Consider the following 20,156-nt stretch of genomic DNA (forward strand, 5'->3'; position numbering starts at 1 on the left):
GGCGTAATTAATGATATTATTCATTTGCTAGACAGTCAAGCCTCCATTGCCTCTTCCGTGCTCCACACTTCAGCGTATACTATTTAATTTTCAGTTGAGAATTTGTTTCATCCTCTGATCAAAGTCATAGCATTTCGTTGTCTTTTTAATTATCTCAAAGGGTCCTGTGTTTGAAATTGTTATCACTTCACGCTCCGTTGACCTGCCAGAGACTCAGCATAACAATCGTATCGAATTATATCAAGAACAAGTTTATATTGAAGACCCTTCGAAGTTTATCAGCTGTACCTCACCTGCACCTGTTTACACAGACGTCTGTCATTGTAAGTAAAATAAAACATTTATCCATTTCTTTTAACAGCACTCCAGTGTAGGGAAGTAAAGCTAAATTGTACAACATGCCTGTACGGGACATTTTGAATATAAATATAAATTTCTTTTAAGATAATCTCCACTTTTGACCATCGAATATATAAATTATCATTTTTACGAGATTTCAACTATTTACTCAAGATATCGTTGCCTTTTCCGCAATCCAGCATAAATGAAGCAGAACCGTTACGTTAAATTCCTGATTGATCGTAGACAGTGTGATTTCAGAATCGGGGTTAAATTAAATAACAAGTCCAGGGAACCTTTCCAGATGACCAAACATATCATTTCATCCATCATATTAAAGTCAAGATTGCTCTGTAAATATTAAAAAAGCCACAGCATACATGCAATGTAGGTCTTCTTTCCGTTCCGATGATCTCTGCATGTATAGTGATACACCTCCATAAAACAAATTCTTAGAAAGCAGTCTTTGTTTCTTAAGAATTTTTCTAATTTCATCCGCAGATCAGGACTCCCGCTACATTTAAATCTCGTAGAATTAATTAAGAAATATTTTGTCACATATCAAAATGGCCAACACAAACACGTCGTAAGTATTATAATTATTATTATTATAATTATTATTATAATTATTATTATTATTATAATTATAATTATAATTATAAGAATTATAATTATAATTATAAGAATTATAATTATAATTATAAGAATTATAATTATAATTATAAGAATTATAATTATAATTATAAGAATTATAATTATAATTATAAGAATTATAATTATAAGAATTATAATTATAAGAATTATAATTATAAGAATTATAATTATAAGAATTATAATTATAAGAATTATAATTATAAGAATTATAATTATAAGAATTATAATTATAAGAATTATAATTATAAGAATTATAATTATAAGAATTATAATTATTATTATTATTATTATTATAATTATAATTATAATTATAATTATAATTATAATTATAATTATAATTATAATTATAATTATAATTATAATTATAATTATAATTATAATTATAATTATAATTATAATTATAATTATAATTATAATTATAATTATAATTATAATTATAATTATAATTATAATTATAATTATAATTATAATTATAATTATAATTATAATTATAATTATAATTATAATTATAATTATAATTATAATTATAATTATAATTATAATTATAATTATAATTATAATTATTATTATTATTATTATTATTATTATTATTATTATTATTATTATTATTATTATTATTATTATTATTATTATTATTATTATTATTATTATTATTATTATTATTATTATTATTATTATTATTATTATTATTATTATTATTATTATTATTATTATTATTATTATTATTATTATTATTATTATTATTATTATTATTATTATTATTATTATTGTCACGGGTAAGGTAGAACTATTCGCTGGACAACGTAAATACTCGAGGCGGATGGCGTGTGTCTTTTCTATGAGTTTTATTTACTCCTCGTAACCAGGGGCAAAAACCGGAATTCGGTCAGTTTCCGGCTTTTACACGTTTCGGTACGTCCTTTACGATATATGACAAGATATAAATATATATATTGCTACGAATTCACCAGCGGGGAACTGAAGTTGCCCCTACATATACTATATTAGAATAGTGAACTACTGCGGGCTAACGTCGCCCAACGGACATCGTGTCCAACTGCAACAAGTAACTGCTGTCGTGCACCCAGCACCCTTGCACCAAGTATACTATACCAAACACGAATACCACGCCCTGACCTGCTTACCCGGCCTATTCATACCAACCCTTTACCTGCATTTTATGCAAATTAATCTAAACAAAGACTTGTACAAATTCCCTTGATGCCCGTCGAGCAATCGGTGAATTAAACAAAGCATATACTAGAATGTCGTATGTTACTAATTTGAACGGCGTGAGCAAAACAGACAACAAATGAATATTCATGAGTAAATTTATACAGCTGCACGATAGTCGTTAGACTTGCGTCAAGCATACTCGTGACACATCCCCCTTCTTAAGATAATTTACGAGAGAACATACAACAGAGTATAAAACTTCCTTTTCTTTACACAGAATTAACTTATATACAAAACGAGCTCAATACTCTATAACCAGCGAGTTACATACAGAACATTTAACATATACTTCTCAAGCTGGGCAACGACTTAAAAAGTCCGCTCCATAGTTCTCTGAACCTTTGATTGCCTTAATTACAAATCTGAATGGCTGAATACATAAGGCCCATCTAAGCACTCCGCTGTTCTTTATCTTGGCCTTATTTATGTACACCAACGGATGGTGGTCCGTTTCCAACAAAAATTCAACCCCGTACAAGTAAATCTGAAACTTTTCCATGGCCCAAACAACAGCTAGACATTCTTTCTCGATGGTAGCATATTTAATTTCTCGAGGCTGCAACTTTCTACTGGCGAAACATATTGGGTACTTTACACCATCCTCTTCCTGCATGAGTACTGACCCAACCCCTACATCCGAAGCGTCACATCTAAGAATGAATGGTTTCGACATGTCGGGTAGGTGCAAGATTGGTGCGGAAGCTAGCCTTGATTTTAACGTGTCAAATGCAGCACCCTGAGAAGAACCCCATTTAACCCTGTTTGGATTAGAACCTCGCGTGAGATCAGTTAAGGGCGCTGAAATGGCCGCGAAGTTTGGTATAAACCGACTGTAATAGCCAACAAGTCCCATAAATGATCTCACTTCCTTTTTTGTAGTAGGTATCGACGCATTTAAAACCTTCTGCACCTTGTCGGGCTGAGGGCTCAAGATCCCTTCCCCAACCACGTAACCTAAAAATTCTAACGATGAATAACCAACAAAACACTTTGTTGGTCGCGCTGTAAGTCCGGCGCTCCTAAGACGCTTAAGCACTGTTGCCATCAGTTCTACGTGACTATCCCAATCTGTGGAGAACATTAATATATCGTCGATGTAGTTAACAGTGTTTTGCAACCCATCTAGCAGCCTGCGCATCATACGCGTAAATACGGCAGAAGCGTTGACAACACCAAAAGGCATGACTTTGAATTGATACATTCCTTGATGCGTTACAAAAGCTAGTTTCTTTCTCTCTTCTACGGCAACCGGTATCTGCCAATAACCTTTTGATAGATCTATTTTGTAAAATACTTCCCCTTAGATACCTTTGCCATCAAGTCCTCAACACTGGGAATAGGTTCGGGGTCAAATAAAGCAACCTTGTTAAGCTTTCTAAAGTCAACACAAAACCTGTTTGACCCGTCTTTTTTGCGAACCAACACTATTGGCGATGCGTACGGCGAATAAGACCTTTCAATAACATCAGTTTCTAACATGTACTCTATTTCTTCCTCTATAACCTTTTGCGTACTCAATGGAATTGGATACGGTCTACTTCTTACAACTTCATCCGTTACCAATGGCAACGTATACTCAAGTAAATTCGTACGACCAGGCGTATCGGTTAACACATCTCTGAATTCAGACAATACAAGCGAAACCTCTTTTGCTTTGTTTTCGCATAGCTCTGAATTCACATTGACATCTCTAAAACATTCTTTTGATTTAGAAGGAGGTACTACTATGATAAACTTATCTGTTTCAGAATTATTTTCCTCAATGATTGCGCAAGATCCACTCTGCTCCTCTTACACACTCCCAGCTGACGCAATATCAACATTTCGATCGGATGTTCGAACAAAATATTTCTTTAGTAAGTTTGCGTGAAATGTTTTGAGTTTTCCCTCTTTGTTGACTCTATAGTCGTACTTGCCTACCTTTCCTACAATATGATAAGGCCCTTTCCACTGCATAGTTAGCTTGTTACTGTCTGTAGGTAACAAAATTAGAACTTGGTCATCGACATTGAATTTTCGATCACGTGCCCTTGCGTCATAATATTTCCTGTATCTACTAGACGATTTGGCCAGCTCGTTTTGAGCCAAATAACATGTTTCCTCAAGTCTTTCTTTCAAATCGATCACATACTAATAGGTAGTTTTAACTTCTTCCTCCTCTATTTCACCCGTCCACAAATCTTTCAAGATACCCATTGGCCCTCGGACCGTCCTCCCATACAACAATTCAAATGGGGAGAATCCTAGTGATTCTTGGGGGACCTCACGATAAGCAAACAGCAGGGCGGGTAAAAATCGATCCCAATCACGGGGTCTTTCAGCAGACATACGCCTTAACATTTTTTTTAACGTACCGTTAAATTTCTCAACCAAGCCGTTGCAAATTGGATGGTAAGGTGTAGTGGTTAGTTGTTTGATCTGCAATACCCGGCTAATCTCCCTCATGAGATCGGAAGTAAACTGACTTCCCATGTCTGTCAGAATTTCTTTGGGAAACCCCACCCTAGTAAATATCTCGAGTAGAGCTTCGGCTACACGCTCTGTTTCAATACTAGGCAGAGCAACTGCCTCTGGGAACCTCGTACCATAATCTACTAAAGTCAATACATATCTATTCCCTCGATCTGACACTGGAGCTAACGGACCCACTAAATCGATAGCTACCCTATGAAACGGAGTGTCTATAAGTGGCATGCGTCCTAACGGTACTTTGGAGATTCTACCCTTCGAAACCGTTCTCTGGCATATATCACAAGACACACAAAACATTTTCACATCGTTTTGGATACCAGGCTAATAGAAATTGCTCGTGATCCTATCGTATGTTTTTTTGACACCTAGGTGACCAGACAATGGCGCTTCGTGGCCCACACTTAACACTTTGTTTCGAAACCTTTTAGGCATCACTACCTGACGAAATTCTTTGTCACCTCTTGACTTCGCCGACTTGAATTTACGAAACAATACATTATTTACTATCGTAAACCTAACCTCATTTCCACCTCTCGTCATTTTGACATTACCAGTCTTTGCTATGTCATACAATTTGGCAAAACTAGGCTCGTCTTTCTGAGCCTGTATCAATTCTTCTCTACTAATATCTAACTCCTCCGACTTTGCGGTTCTCAAAGGCTTGAGAGGTTTCTCCCTTTTTTGCTTTTGAGCTCGGGTCTCGACCGCACCACTTACAGAACCTAAATCCTTACCACTACTTTTAAATTGAGGGGGATTCCAATTCGGGTCTGGGTCCTGTGGATCTCTGACACCATTGATATTTCCCAGAATTAAGTCATATAACGGACTTTCCATTACTAGAGCCTCCACTTCTCCCTGATAAAATGGCGTATCAACCGCAATAACAGCAACTGATACGTCACGTACTGTACCATCAAGAAGAACACAACGTTTGTTTGCACCTGTGAACTTTGAAGGGTCAACGAATTTCCTTCGAGCTACAACCGTAGTGCAACCTGTATCCCTCAATACCGACACCTTTGACGACCCAATGTAACCATCCCTCACAGGCATACATCCATAATTGGTTTCTACAGCACTTACTTTAGGCAGACCGTGTTTAACATTGTCCTCCCCTACCAGTAATTCGGAGTCAGTTTGACAAGCGGCCGCCCTTTCTTTTACCTCTGCCTTAGAGTCACTACCCTCTGACAAACCTGCACCCCTGTCATAGCTACGACCTTTTGAGGCATATGTACCCCTATGTTTCTTACAATCGCGAGAAACATGACCCACTTCGCTACAATTATAACATTTCTTGTTCTTATTCCACTCCTTGCCCTTATCTACCTGCTGTTCAAACTGTAAATTGTGGCTAGATTCTTGTTTTGAAGAACCTTTCTTGTCCCACTGTTTACCCCTGGCGTCGACATAACGATCAGCCCTATAAGCCATGTCTTTGACACTAACAGGTTGTCCCTCTTTAACAAATATACGAAGATCCTTAGGACACATACTATAAAATTGATCTGTAACCATGAAGTCTAGCATACCTACATAAGACTTAGTCGTATTGCTAAGGTCTACCCAGCGTTCCAAGTAACCTGTGAGTCTATCCACTAATTGGATGTAGTTTTCCCCTCCTTCAAGCTTTGAACCTCTAAACTTTCTACGAAAACCATCGGCATTCATATCATAAATACAAAGTAACGCTTTCTTAAGGATGTCATAATTCTTAGAATCATCATCGGACAATCTTGAATAAACATTAAGGGCTTTGCCCGTTAACAGGGCACTCAACAATATGGCCCATTCTGATCTTACTTTTCCTGCCGCGGTTGAGTACCTCTCGAACCTTTTTAGGTATGAGTCAATATCGTCTGTTTTTTCGTTAAAACATGGTATCTCAGGCTTTTTGAACGGTGACATTTGCGGCGAGCCTACATCCGGTTTTCCTGAGGACCGCGTCTTCACGTTTTCCTCTGCAATTCTAAGTTCAATTTCTTTTAACTCCTTTTGATGTTCTCGCTCTCTCTGTCTTTCGTCCCTTGTCTGTGCATCCAGATTCTTTGCAAAATCAATTAGCGCCTGCCCTTTGAGGTCAAGGCTTTCTCCCATTTCGATATAATTTTGAAACTCTGCCATTTTAGGCAATTCTGTAGTGACGAGGGGCACGAAATTAACACATAAGATCAATGAAATGCGAACAATAATAATCACCTCTTTCATCCCAGAACGAGCTCCCAGAACAATTAGAGTAAAACTTGCTCACACCCAGTTCGTTCGTCGCTTTCTATTGTTGACGAGAATGACGAGAATGACACAGACGTCGGACGGCTCGTTTGGCTCTGTTGAAGGCGCTTGCGGCCCGCAAAACGTCAGACGAAGTTTCTGATGCTTAGTGCTATTGGTGGCCCGACGATAAACGACCAGACGATTAGTTCCCGGACAGGCCCCCAAATGTCACGGGTAAGGTAGAACTATTCGCTGGACAACGTAAATACTCGAGGCGGATGGCGTGTGTCTTTTCTATGAGTTTTATTTACTCCTCGTAACCAGGGGCAAAAACCGGAATTCGGTCAGTTTCCGGCTTTTACACGTTTCGGTACGTCCTTTACGATATATGACAAGATATAAATATATATATTGCTACGAATTCACCAGCGGGGAACTGAAGTTGCCCCTACATATACTATATTAGAATAGTGAACTACTGCGGGCTAACGTCGCCCAACGGACATCGTGTCCAACTGCAACAAGTAACTGCTGTCGTGCACCCAGCACCCTTGCACCAAGTATACTATACCAAACACGAATACCACGCCCTGACCTGCTTACCCGGCCTATTCATACCAACCCTTTACCTGCATTTTATGCAAATTAATCTAAACAAAGACTTGTACAAATTCCCTTGATGCCCGTCGAGCAATCGGTGAATTAAACAAAGCATATACTAGAATGTCGTATGTTACTAATTTGAACGGCGTGAGCAAAACAGACAACAAATGAATATTCATGAGTAAATTTATACAGCTGCACGATAGTCGTTAGACTTGCGTCAAGCATACTCGTGACAATTATTATTATTATTATTATTATTATTATTACAATAATTATTATTATCATCATCATCATCATTATTCTATTTTTTATGAAAGATCCAAATAATTAATACTTGGGAATTATGCATGACAGTATAAAAGAAGTATTGATTATTGTTTACTTTACATTTAACTAAATACAAGTAATGTTGTAGACTGTTCGATCTCCAGATATTTCCTGGGATGGGGGAAAGTGTTCAATGTCGAAGGGGGGGGGGGCATAAATTCCTAAGGGTAGTAGGACATCACGGTGTTGTTGCATTGAGAAGGAAAAGCACAAAACCATCTCAATTTTCCGATAAAATGGATCATTTGTGCATTCTGCGCCACAAATTCCATCATTTTAAAATGACAACGAAACAGCACCTCTTGATTGATTACTTTAATTTATCAGCAACGGGCACTTCCTGATTACAGTTTTCTGAAATTTCTCAACGAAAGGACATTGTATAAATAACACAAATTTAAAAAGTACGGTATTTGTCCAAAATGGGTACTTCTAACCTATGAAATGGGGCACATCTTAACGTTTTTGTTACAAAACAGGAAGAACATACTCCTTCAGATCCTCCGCATTGGGCCAATTGCCTCTGGATATAACTTAAATGGTATATTTCAAAGCTTAACCTGGTAGACATAAAGGATGACTTCAGGTGCACATTATAGTTAATGTTGTAGACCATTAAAACACACTGTTATCAGCCCAGGTTGTTATTCTACATAACACCTTTGATTATATCCCTTTATACAAGTGAGTTTCATCCCTTCGAAGTGACTGGTCCGTATTTAGTTTTACACAAAGACTATTAGGTCAGTTTCTCAGAAACAACACAAAACTCATCGTGAAGACTTTTGTGGCCTCAAATGCCATGTTAAGATGCATTTCAACTTTTCACGTACAATTCATCCAAGGGTGACATTTGCTGTCATTGAGATATTAGAAGATGTTTTGGTGGAGTTATTAGAATTTTAAACAATGGATTAACATTAAGATTTAGGATTGCACTAAAGGGGCCGACGTCATCGATCTCTGGATCCTTAAGTGAGCATTCCAGAGTTTACCATATTTTGAATGTAATTATCTTGGAAACCTGTGTAGCTACAGAAACATTACTGCAAGCATTCAAATTGTCCTTTGTTTTTCTTGGACTATAATGTGTCAAAGCACTCAAGTCTAAAAATCTGTCTGAAGTCACCTCTTGAAAACTTAAGAACAAGTTGGGTTTCTTGAATAGCGCCATCATTTTTCATTAGTGGGCCTTTTGACAAAGTTAGCCTTTTTGAATAGCTCCACCACTTACAACTTCTGGGCGTCTCAGTTCTCGCGCTAAATGTATTAGAATGTACTACATGTGGTCAACACACAGGACAAGTTGAATCAGAAAATTACATCATTACAAACATATCATAACGATGAATATTGAAGATAAATAAATCCTGTTCAAGCAAACTAAAAATAGCCTATGCAATTTCATCAATTAGACTGAAACTAGCTGCCCACTATCAACAATACCTATATAGTCGGTGTTGTGATATGTATGAGAAGTTTTTTGAAAGGAATATTTTCATATTCGTAAACACAGTAATTGATTTGAAATGTTTTTCTACATTCTCAATTTTATTTCGACTTTAACAGGGTACTTTAATAGAAAATATTTTATTCGGTCGATTTTTCAATTTCTAGCACATTTTAACCAGATTGCCATATCTTACATTCATATGGCCATGTATTTTATTCACGCGAGAGGGTTCTTCTTAATGTGAAACTACAAAGTCATTGGATCTATAGGTCAGTATCCTAATTATATTAGGCCTTGAACGTCTCATTTCTTATATCTCGAGATTACTATGTCGATTAATTTGCTCTGGACATTTGACATTGTGATTCGCGACTTCATAATTCCATTGCATTAAAGTAATAGCATTTTTAAAAATTCGGTACCTTTCGTAAGGCCTCTAGCCACTTCGCAGTCGGAGAGCTGTTCATCAACATTCCTTCGATCACAAATCACTCTAAATTCTTCGTTACCACGGATACAAGCGTACAACCCTGACCTAACTTTTCACTTTTTGCCTTCCACACACAGAGTGCATACAACGGTACCAAGATTCACAGTACAGGGTAGTTACGATGTGTGGTCCGTGGACGTGCTCGATACTGGCCGTTTGGCAGTCGCTGCACGTAGCATCAAGAAAAATAACTCTGTTATCGATCTGTTTATGTTTCAATTTGATCCTGATTCTCAGGAAAAACCGTTATTATTGACGTCAGAGCCCTACTTTTCTGAGGAATATACCGAGTTTGGTTTCTCATGGCGGTCTGTTTGTTTACTGGATGATCGTCTGTTTTTAACGTGTTGTAAGGACACGATAGCATTGTACGATAGTGGTAGTAATGGCGGTCTGGTCAAGCAAGGGAAGTTTAACGGTACAGCCTTTTGTATGACAACCAGAGATGGGTTAGTCTATGTCGGTTTATATGCATCCAATGAGGTGATTGTCTTAGATGCGAGAGAATTGAGAATAAAGAAGACAATCACATTAAAAGGATTAGCAGGACTAGACTGTCCTGATGATATAACAGTTAGTAATAATAAACTGTTTATCTGTACAGTCTATGGGAGAGCTTTAATGTATAATAGTGAGGGAGAAATAGAAGAGGAATATACACACACACAGTACAGAGGTGCATGTAGTATAACAGTCAGTGATGAGAAAGGATTAATATTTATATTATGGGAGGGTGGTGAGGGTAGTCAAGTTGTTGTTTACTCTCTATCTGGGGGTCATTCTTCCATCTCTGGGGGTCATTCTTCCATCTCTGGGGGTCATTCTTCCATCTCTGGGGATCATATCTTGGCTACTTTAAAAGTTCCTGATAATTCCATGAGAATCAGGATCAATAATAACATAAACAGATTGTTTTTGGTTACTGAAAAAACTGGAGAAGTTTATGAATATCACACAGTAAGTACTGATAAAGGAAATATAGGCCTTTGGTAAAAATTAGGAATATTTATCACTTTTATTAAAGCAATCCTTTGATTGAATCTCAACAAATTGGGTATCATTCTATGCGAACAAGTGACGAGAAGACACTCTTAGATGTTTTGAGATCTACTTTGCAAAATTTAATGAAAAATATGGGCAAATTTTCTTTGGGATTTGCTGATTCTGGTAATGTTGTCATGGAAGTGTTTTGTACTGTCAATGTAAAAGTAAATTGGTATTCCTTATTTTCTCAGCCTTAATTGCTTCAAAAATACACAAAATTGTTACTAGTGAATGCGGAATTTTATTAAGAACACAACTATCACTTGTGTGTTAAGATGGAGATCAAAATGGTGGAAAAGTAACTGCAATTTTTTTTTTTAAATTTAGGCCGTTGGATTCTTGTTGCTCCTTGCAATAATATAGCAACATACAAAAATTTGGGAAATACTTTTTCTTATTTTCTGACTATAAAACCTGCTAATTTTTACCAAATTGTTACTGGTGAATGCGGAATTTTATTAAGAACACAACTATCACTTGTTTGTTAAGAGGGAGATCAAAATGGTGGAAAAGTAAGTGCAAATTGAATGAAAATATTTGGCCATTGGATGCTTGTTGACTTTTTGTTGACTTTTTCAAAAATTTGGGAAATACTTTTTCTTATTTTCTGACTATAAAACCTGCTAATTTTGACAAATTTGGTATGAGTGAATGTGGAATTTTATTAAGAACACAACTTTTACTTGTTTATGAAGAGGGAGATAAAAATGGTGGAAAAGTAAGTGCAAAATTTTATGACAAATTTAGGCCATTGGATGCTTGTTGCCCTTTGCAATATTAGAGCAAGAGACAAAATTTGGAAAATATTTTGTCTTATTTTCTGAGCTTGCTTCTATAGTGGGATGTAGGGTGGTTTATTTAGGTGCACATTAGTAAATATGTAGAAAAAGAATGGAAAAATGTGACATTAGCCTTGTCTTATTTTCACATTTTCAACAGAGTTAAGACTGCAAACTTCACAAAGCCATTGAAATCATTTTTCATTACTTCTGAGGAGAGAAAGTTGTAGCTTATTACAGACTATACTATAAAAGGTGTTGCGTCAAGTCAGTTGACAGTAGTTTTGTCAGTTCTCTTCAAGTGGTTCATTTCACTGGTGGCCTATGATTTCCATTATGAAGAATGCACGGTGTAATGTAGTCAGTAGTCCTTAAAAGTAGCATTAACAGATTTTGGATTAAATACTGACAATGCTAAGTAAGTAGGTAGAGTAAGTAGGTATACTTTAGCTGTACTACACTCATAAGAAATATACTGGACTGTCAATTTGTGACAGTAACTATTATAGACATCACATTGTATAAGTGACGATACACAATATCCTGCTCAATTGTCTAATTATGCAGTACATTAATTAACTGTAGAGAAGATGCTCATTCATTAGCTGTCACCAAGCACACTGTGTAACATATATGCAATTGCTATGCACATGGATTTAACATGATCAATGCTACCCATGCATGAGAAAGCATTACCACATGTCAACCAGTGTAAGAACAATGGTCTTCTTAGCTGTTAAAGGCCTAGTTGTACATGTCATCAGGCCACACCTATTAACTTGTAAATTATGTCTGGCAGGCTTAAGTTACCCAGGAACCTTGGTTAAAATAGCATTACTGTATAATAAGTTGATAACTGCATGTAGCTTCACTAATTAAATGTTTCACATGTATTCTTTGTCATGAAGCTGTGTATAGCTCATAGTGCTGTAGCTGCACATACAATTAGTGTATACACCAATTAAAAAAAATATTGACAGTGCATATGAACTTTGATTATTCAGGCAATGAGCTGCAGCACATGTAGTTTAGCTGTGCTACTTACAAGCAATTAACCATATCTTCCCAGTCTATAGTGCTTCTTAGTTGTGTACTCATACAGTAAATCTCTATTGCAAGATTGTAGGATTAAATAAATGAATCTTCTGTAAGTAAAATATTGTGTAAAGTACAACACTGCATCAATGATTGACATAGTAAACTCATGTAAAACTGCACAGTTAAGAATTAAGGGAAACGTGAGAGGTAAGAAGGGGATTAGAGAGAGGGTTATTTTTGTGTGTTTTATTGTTACTGACTACCTACATTGCCCAAAATAGAAGACAATTTAACTAGTTCCCACACAAACACGGCTCATAATGTAGTGTTTATTGGCTAAATTTGGAGAATAATGTTTAGCCCCATCAATTTCAATTTTAAGTTGGTGGCATCATGAATAAATCTACAACAATCTGCCTGAGACAGCGTCATGTATAGAAGCATGTACCTGTACATTCTTAAAAATTAATCCAACCAAATGTTAGATTTTAATACTTTTAATTTGTTCTGAAATAAATATTAAAGATTGTTGTTGGAGGAATTCAGGTAAAGCACAGTCACATACAGTAATCCACACCTTCATCATATTTAAAGATATCCCTCCTTTAGAATGTGTTGCTGTCTCAATGCGTCAACCTTATACATCTATTTTGTTTCATAGTCACCACTCACCAGTATATTTATATGATTTTCTTTTTTTTTGTCTTTTTGTTATAGAGTGACATCTTTACATTTGATAACCTCCTGAAGTGCTCAAAGTCATTGATTGAGAAAGATGACTGTCAGAAACTACTTGACTACCTTAAGGTTCCAGCTAAGGAGTCAAAGGACATTATTAAGAGTGATGCACCCTTTTTTTCTCTTGTCCAACATCTCAGAGAGGCAGGGAAGGTTTCTGTTGATGACATCAGCCATTTAATGACAGCATGCTCAGACAAAGGACTGAGTAAATTGGTGGCAGTATTGACTGTCTACCAACAAGCTCAAGGTAAGTTAATATCAGAGAGCTTAAACAAGTCGAATATGTTGTGAATTGCAAAACATTCAAAATCATTGCCCACACAAAGAATAACATGATTTGAGCATGCATTGTTGTAAAGCACTATTTCGGGGGGGGGGGCTGGAGGGGGAATCTTGGGGGGACAATCCAAGCAAATGACAATGGAAAACCCTCCAAGTTGTTTAACTGCATTACTGCAATCTATTCCACAAACTGACAATACACACGAACCAGGATGAACATGCAGCATACAAAAGGATACAAGGAGCAGTATGGAGCAGTAATGGAGCAGTAACTGAGCTGCAATGGAGCAGTAATTGAGCAGTATTGGAGCAATAATGGAGCAGCATTTAATAAGAAATAATGAAACATGAAGAAAACAATATACTATTATGCTTCTTTGCAATATAACCCGGTAACTATTTTCCACCAACACTCTGTAATTAAATATTTAAAAAAATTAGCAACCAATCTTCAGGTGAAATATAACCCCAAACACCATAGTGCATGAGAACCCCACCATTGTAACACTTGACTTTCCTTTGAAATGATTTGACTGTCCACAGCAATTATGACATTCTCAATTGACTAATTGGAAACATGATAAAATAATAACAAATAACGCAGCAGATCAGAACCGCTTCAATCACATCCTAACAGTCACAAGTGAAGAATACAAGAACCTATACCCAACTTGATCATACCCCTTTAATATGAATGTCAAGTTATGGTGAGTACAAACATTAATAGCAAAATTAATTAACAACTCTGCCTTCACTTTAATCATTATTCATCACCAGAATTATCTTTGAATACAAGTGAGTTATCCTTTCATTTCACTTGCATGAGTTTTCAAGAAATTCTTTATGCACTAATTCGTATCTGTACTGCATACTGCTTTAAGGTAATGCTTAAATTATGAGTTCTCCAAAGAGCAACCCCTTTTAATTACAATAAAGCTTAACGAGGTAATGGTTAAATGACATCAAAAATACAAATACATCAGAATATGCCCTGACATGACTACTCTCAACTCACCAGACCACAACCAGGTAAACTACTTCAATGTAGGTGTATTATGATGGGACGCTAGGTCTACAAACCCTCTGAACCATCAGGAATCTACTGTTAAGAAGTTATGATAATAACCAACAGTTGTACTAGCTATTAACACCACAACACAACCAGACACCAGCCTGCAGCTATGTCAAAAGTAACAAGCTGTGTTGAAATCCTGACAAATATTTACAGCAACAATCAAGAAAAAAGAGAACAAACAAAATACAGTTTAAGAAGTAATTAAAGAGTAGAAGTTACAGCTTATTTCATTTAAATTCCTAACACAAAGCCCATATTGACTGCTAATGCTAGCACAAAACTGACAAAAGTGTTACAGAACATTTTGTTTCACTATACTGCTTTAATGCTGGCATGCACTAACACTATTGTATTGATTATAAGAACAACAAAGACCCACATTGTACAGTACTAGCTTTCCACTGCACTACCCAGAAGCAAATACCAACATATATCTAACTCAACAGAGATCCCTATACAGAAATTATGATTAGAGTACAACAATGTAAGGTCTACAATATTGCTGGAGATCTACCTCACACTGAACACCACATTTTTAATGCATAGCCACATATGTACACATAATTGACAATTACTGACTCTTACCTTTCTATAGAACTAAGAAGTAGCATAAAGCCACACCATGAGTCAGCCATGCAGTTATAATGGTTATCTCAACCATGAACCTCCAATATACACTCATAAACCCCAGACCTAAACTCTTCTCTCAATGAACTAATCAATGTTAACAATTAAATGAATAATTTGATGACTGGAGGCACTCTGAGCGATTGATTAGTTAATAAGCTGTGTTGAACAGTATAGGAAAATTGTCCTAACTGGATGGAAAATGTTGCTCCACTATGCTGCTCTAATGCAGGCATGGACCAACACTATTGTATTGATTAACAACAACAAAGATTCACATTGTAAGCTTTCCACTGCGCTGTGCAGAAACAAATACCAACATAAATCTAACTCAGCATAGATCCATAGATCCAGAAATTATGAATAGAGAACATCACTGTGTCTACAATACTGTTAACCTAACCTTAAAGGTACACACTTCCTTTAACACTTTCTCCCTCACACTGAACACCATATTTTGGATGCATAGCCATCTATGTACACATAATTGACAATAACTGACTCGTTAACCTTTCTATAGAACTAAGACGTAGCATAATTGATAAAGCCACACCATGAGCCAGCCATGCAAGTATAATGGTTATCTCAACCATGAACCTACAAAAAACACTCATAAACCCCAGAACTAAACTCTCAAAGTACTAATGTTAACAATTAAAGAAGAAAAATGATAACTGGAGGCACTCTGATCGAGACATCTTATCAGTAAATATATCACCTTAAGGCACTGTACCACAGCATTATCCTACACACAATACACAGTGCAATGCAATATAGCACATGTCAGCCCTCATTGCAGTAGGGGTAAATTAGACTTTAAATAATGACAATTTAATTAAAGGTATGCTGTATTGGCCCCAAATATGCTAGATATTCAAAATATGGTCACCTTTGGTCAAAATTCTTAAACTGTTTTTATTACGACCTTCGAGGAAATTTTCCTCACTGGGACATTCAGTCATCTAGTGTGCTCCTTAAAAATGCCTGAGAACAATTTGGAGAGTAAAGATCTCCAGAAAAGTAGTTTTTGAAAACTTCTAGCAGTTAAAGCATTAAATAATTTGGGCCTTTTGGGGCCTATACTGACTAGCTTTAGGTGGCCAAAATACTGTTAAGCTAATGAAATACAGAGTCAATAAACTCACCAGTTATTCAACTTCTCCCACAAGGATTTAAATTAAAGCAAATTTACTTTAAACTCAACTTCTTGAAATCTTCTCACTGAGAACCATGACTTCTCCATAGCAGCACAAATTATGAAGTGATGAAGCAAAGGAAATGGGAGCACCTGTTCCCGAACCTACTCACTTGCTCACTAATACTGATTTTCTTAGAAACCATGAGAAAAAGTAGAGATACATATGCATCGTCTGAGAAGTAACCAATCAAGGACATGCAGTCCACTCTGCATTACTTTACCTGGCTCTAAGATACCATGCTCTAAGGGGTACAGCTTTGTACCAGGAGGGAACCTGTCATGATGAGTCACAACCTGTTTATAGGACCTCACTGAGAGGAGCTCTGTCTCTACATGGTGCTCTATGGGAGGCCAATAGGGAACTTACCAAGGCAGGCCAATTGTGAAATATGCAAAACTTGCACATTACCACAAAAACTTAACTTAATTAACCTATATGGTTGATTGAATAAGGACACTCCATCAATACTCTTTGATACAAGTAATGTGATAAATGAGGTGGTGAGAAATTGAATAACAGCAATGGCATGTAAAGTACTTCAATGCCAGAAAGAGAATGCAATTTGAATGTTCACAAGTTTATCATTATGATTCCACTCTGACTACATGTTTCATTCAATGTCAAGGTCTTGCATTATAGTGAAACCTTTGAATAAGTCTGTAACATATGGGATACACTCAAAAGTCTGTTTTGGGAAATGTTCAGATAAGATTGGTAAAATGTTGGAAGTTTCTTTCCTTTTAAAATTTTTAATATATTATACTTGATGTATATTTGGGCCATTCTCTGGAAAATGAAACTGGCATGAAAAAACTTAAGCGTTCATCAGGACCAAATGTTAAATTTTTTGTTTTAAAAAGATACCTCAAGTTACCTGTTTCATATTTTTTTCATTAAAATTACAACCATAACATACTAATTTGCATAAATTTGCATTTTAAAATGTAAGTTTTAGCCAAAATTTGTAGAACTTTTTAACTGTATAATTGTTTTTTCTGCATAAGTATCTAGAAATAATATTTCAGTTATCAACCATCACATGGAGGCAGTTTCACATGGGTTAAATTATTTCATTCCTAAAGCAGAGGTTCCTGATCTTCAATTCTTCGTTAACAATGGGTGCTAATTGGCATAATTTTGATGTCACACACGTGACCAAAATAACACAAAAGTTTTCATAAAAAGTGACTGATGTGTCTTATGATGTCCACACTTGATATGCAACCGTTCTTGGTAAAGACTGTTAGTTCTGCAAAATATCCAGTCAAATAATTATTCCTACGATTTATTAATAGCCTCTAATTAGTCTAATGGTCACGTGTGTGACATTTATGGTCACGTGTGTGACAATGAAGCCCCAAGTTGAGCATTCAACAAAACTAAATGGACTAAATATTGTAAGCAGACTGGTTTGTTATGTGTGTGGCCTGACCACAGTGTAATATGGAAATGAGAATAGCCCCATCCAATGAAATTGCAGCAGCACTGTTGACTTGGACTGTTGTTATGTCATGAGTGTGTGGAAAAACAACAGTGTCATACAGTTCATACTGTACATGAGAAAAGCTTCATCCAATGAAATTGCAGCAGCACTGTGGACTTACACTGTTGTTATGTGATGTGTGTATGGCATGACAACAATGTTATATGCAAATGAGGAAAGCGCTATCCAATGAAATTGCAGCATCCATGAAAATGCAGAATGTCACACACGTTACCCAACAATGTCACACACGTGACCCTCCAAATAGAAACAGTAAAACTGTTTCAAAGTAATTCCTATGGAATATCAACATCAGTGCTGTTCTGTGGTCATTACTAGAGTCAACATTTGCACTGCAAAAATTGCATACTATGCAATGAAAATTCAAAATGTCACACACGTGACCCAACAATTTTTTTTAGCTTATGTAGTATTATGCTAATTTTAGAGGTGAAATATTTAGGTGAAATGTCTTGTTAGAATGGAAACACATTAAGGTAGAAACATGAGAAATTAGGATTATCCAGCCCTGTTAGAAACTGAGGAATATGCCAATGTTTTTTTGTGCAAAAAAGCCAGTTTCATTTCAGGTCACACACGTGACCGACCATATGACCTCTGCCAGCACATGAATGTTCTGATTTTGGCTAAGCTATATGGTTTCGTAAAAGAGTCCCCTAGTGCATATTTAAATACTACAATCAACCCAACTTTCTTTACCTAAAAGTAGTTACTTAGTGGTAAAGTGCAAATCTCCCCATTTTTCCGTCACACACGTGACCGACAGTTGCCCATCTGAGGATCATTGAAAGGGCTTGATTTATTTCAATTCCTCAGAAGCAGTGCCAACATCAACACCAAGGAAAGTGAATGATTTGCATGGTCACTTTAAATAACATGCTATAGTTTGACCAAAATGTTAGCTCAATAAATTCGGGGCAAGTTTGTCACAATATTTTCCTGGAAGATTTTACCGCATAAATTATGAAGATACATTGAACTGTATTCATCTATATCACTAAATCTCTTGGGTGGAAGACAATGTTTAACCATGTTTGCATCTTTATATGTTTGTTTCAGATTCAAAGCTTACCAAGATTGTACTCAAGGATGAACTAAAGGCATTAGAAGACAAAAGGCAGGAACTCTCTCACAAACTATCTGAATCAGAAGATGAAAAACAACAGCTCACTGGAAGACTAAAGACATCAGAGGAGGAAAGAAAACAACTCACCGATAAACTAGAAATAACTGAAGGTGAAAAGCATCAAATTACTGGAAGACTTGAAGCTGCAGAGGAGGAGAGACAAAAATTCAGTGATAAACTAACAGGATCAGAAGATAAGAGACAGCAAGTCAATGATGCAATGAAAGCAACAGAGGAAGAAAGACAACAATTGAGAGATATTTTGAAGGTAACAGAGGGAGAAAGACAACAGCTGACTGGAAGACTAAAGACAACAGAGGAGGAAAGACAACAATTGAGAGATACATTGAAGGCAACAGAGGAGGAAAGACGACAGTTGAATGGAAGACTAAAGACAACAGAGGAGGAAAGACAACAGCTGACTGGAAGACTAAAGACAATAAAGGAGGAAAAACAACAATTGAAAGATATTTTGAAGGCAACAGACAAAGAAAGACAACAGCTGACTGGAAGACTAAAGACAACAGAGGAGGAAATACAACACTTCAGGGATGAACTGAAGACATTGAAGGATGAGAAGGAAGAATTACTTCAGCAGCAGAAAGAGGTTAGACTTCACATAGCATGTAATTATAGATAACTGATGACCAAGTTACATGACTTGTTTCATGAGATATTTAGTCATTTTGAACAAGACTACCTTTCTGCTTGATCCATTAGTGTAAAGTGAATTTGTAAGTTACCATTTGCAAACACAATATGTATTTTCAGAAATAAGGGAATGTTTATTATGTCCAACAGTAGAGGTTAAATGATGAACATATTAAGAGCTTTTTGTCTCAAGAATTTTATGCAAGTATGATGTTTAGTTCATATGATGTACAGTTACTTTCACTGTATTAATATGTAGGACAAAGTTCATTTGTTGTTCAGAGAGTCCAATAAGA

The 20,156-nt window shown here is 36.1% G+C and overlaps 1 protein-coding gene across 1 annotated transcript in view; it reads left to right on the plus strand.

Moving 5' to 3' along the window:
• Nucleotides 1-265: 265 nt before the first annotated feature.
• The window catches only part of LOC139981253 (uncharacterized), a 35,608-nt gene continuing 15,717 nt past the window's right edge, over nucleotides 266-20,156 (plus strand). The window contains exons 1-4 of the mRNA XM_071993488.1: nucleotides 266-323; nucleotides 841-925; nucleotides 13,373-13,643; nucleotides 19,143-19,816. Of these exons, the coding sequence (XP_071849589.1) occupies nucleotides 13,574-13,643; nucleotides 19,143-19,816 (744 nt within the window). The 5' untranslated portion in view covers nucleotides 266-323; nucleotides 841-925; nucleotides 13,373-13,573. The remainder of the gene's footprint in view (nucleotides 324-840; nucleotides 926-13,372; nucleotides 13,644-19,142; nucleotides 19,817-20,156) is intronic.

This window comes from Apostichopus japonicus, chromosome 15, assembly GCF_037975245.1.
Source record: "Apostichopus japonicus isolate 1M-3 chromosome 15, ASM3797524v1, whole genome shotgun sequence".
In the NCBI taxonomy this organism is placed as follows: Eukaryota; Metazoa; Echinodermata; class Holothuroidea; order Aspidochirotida; family Stichopodidae; genus Apostichopus; species Apostichopus japonicus.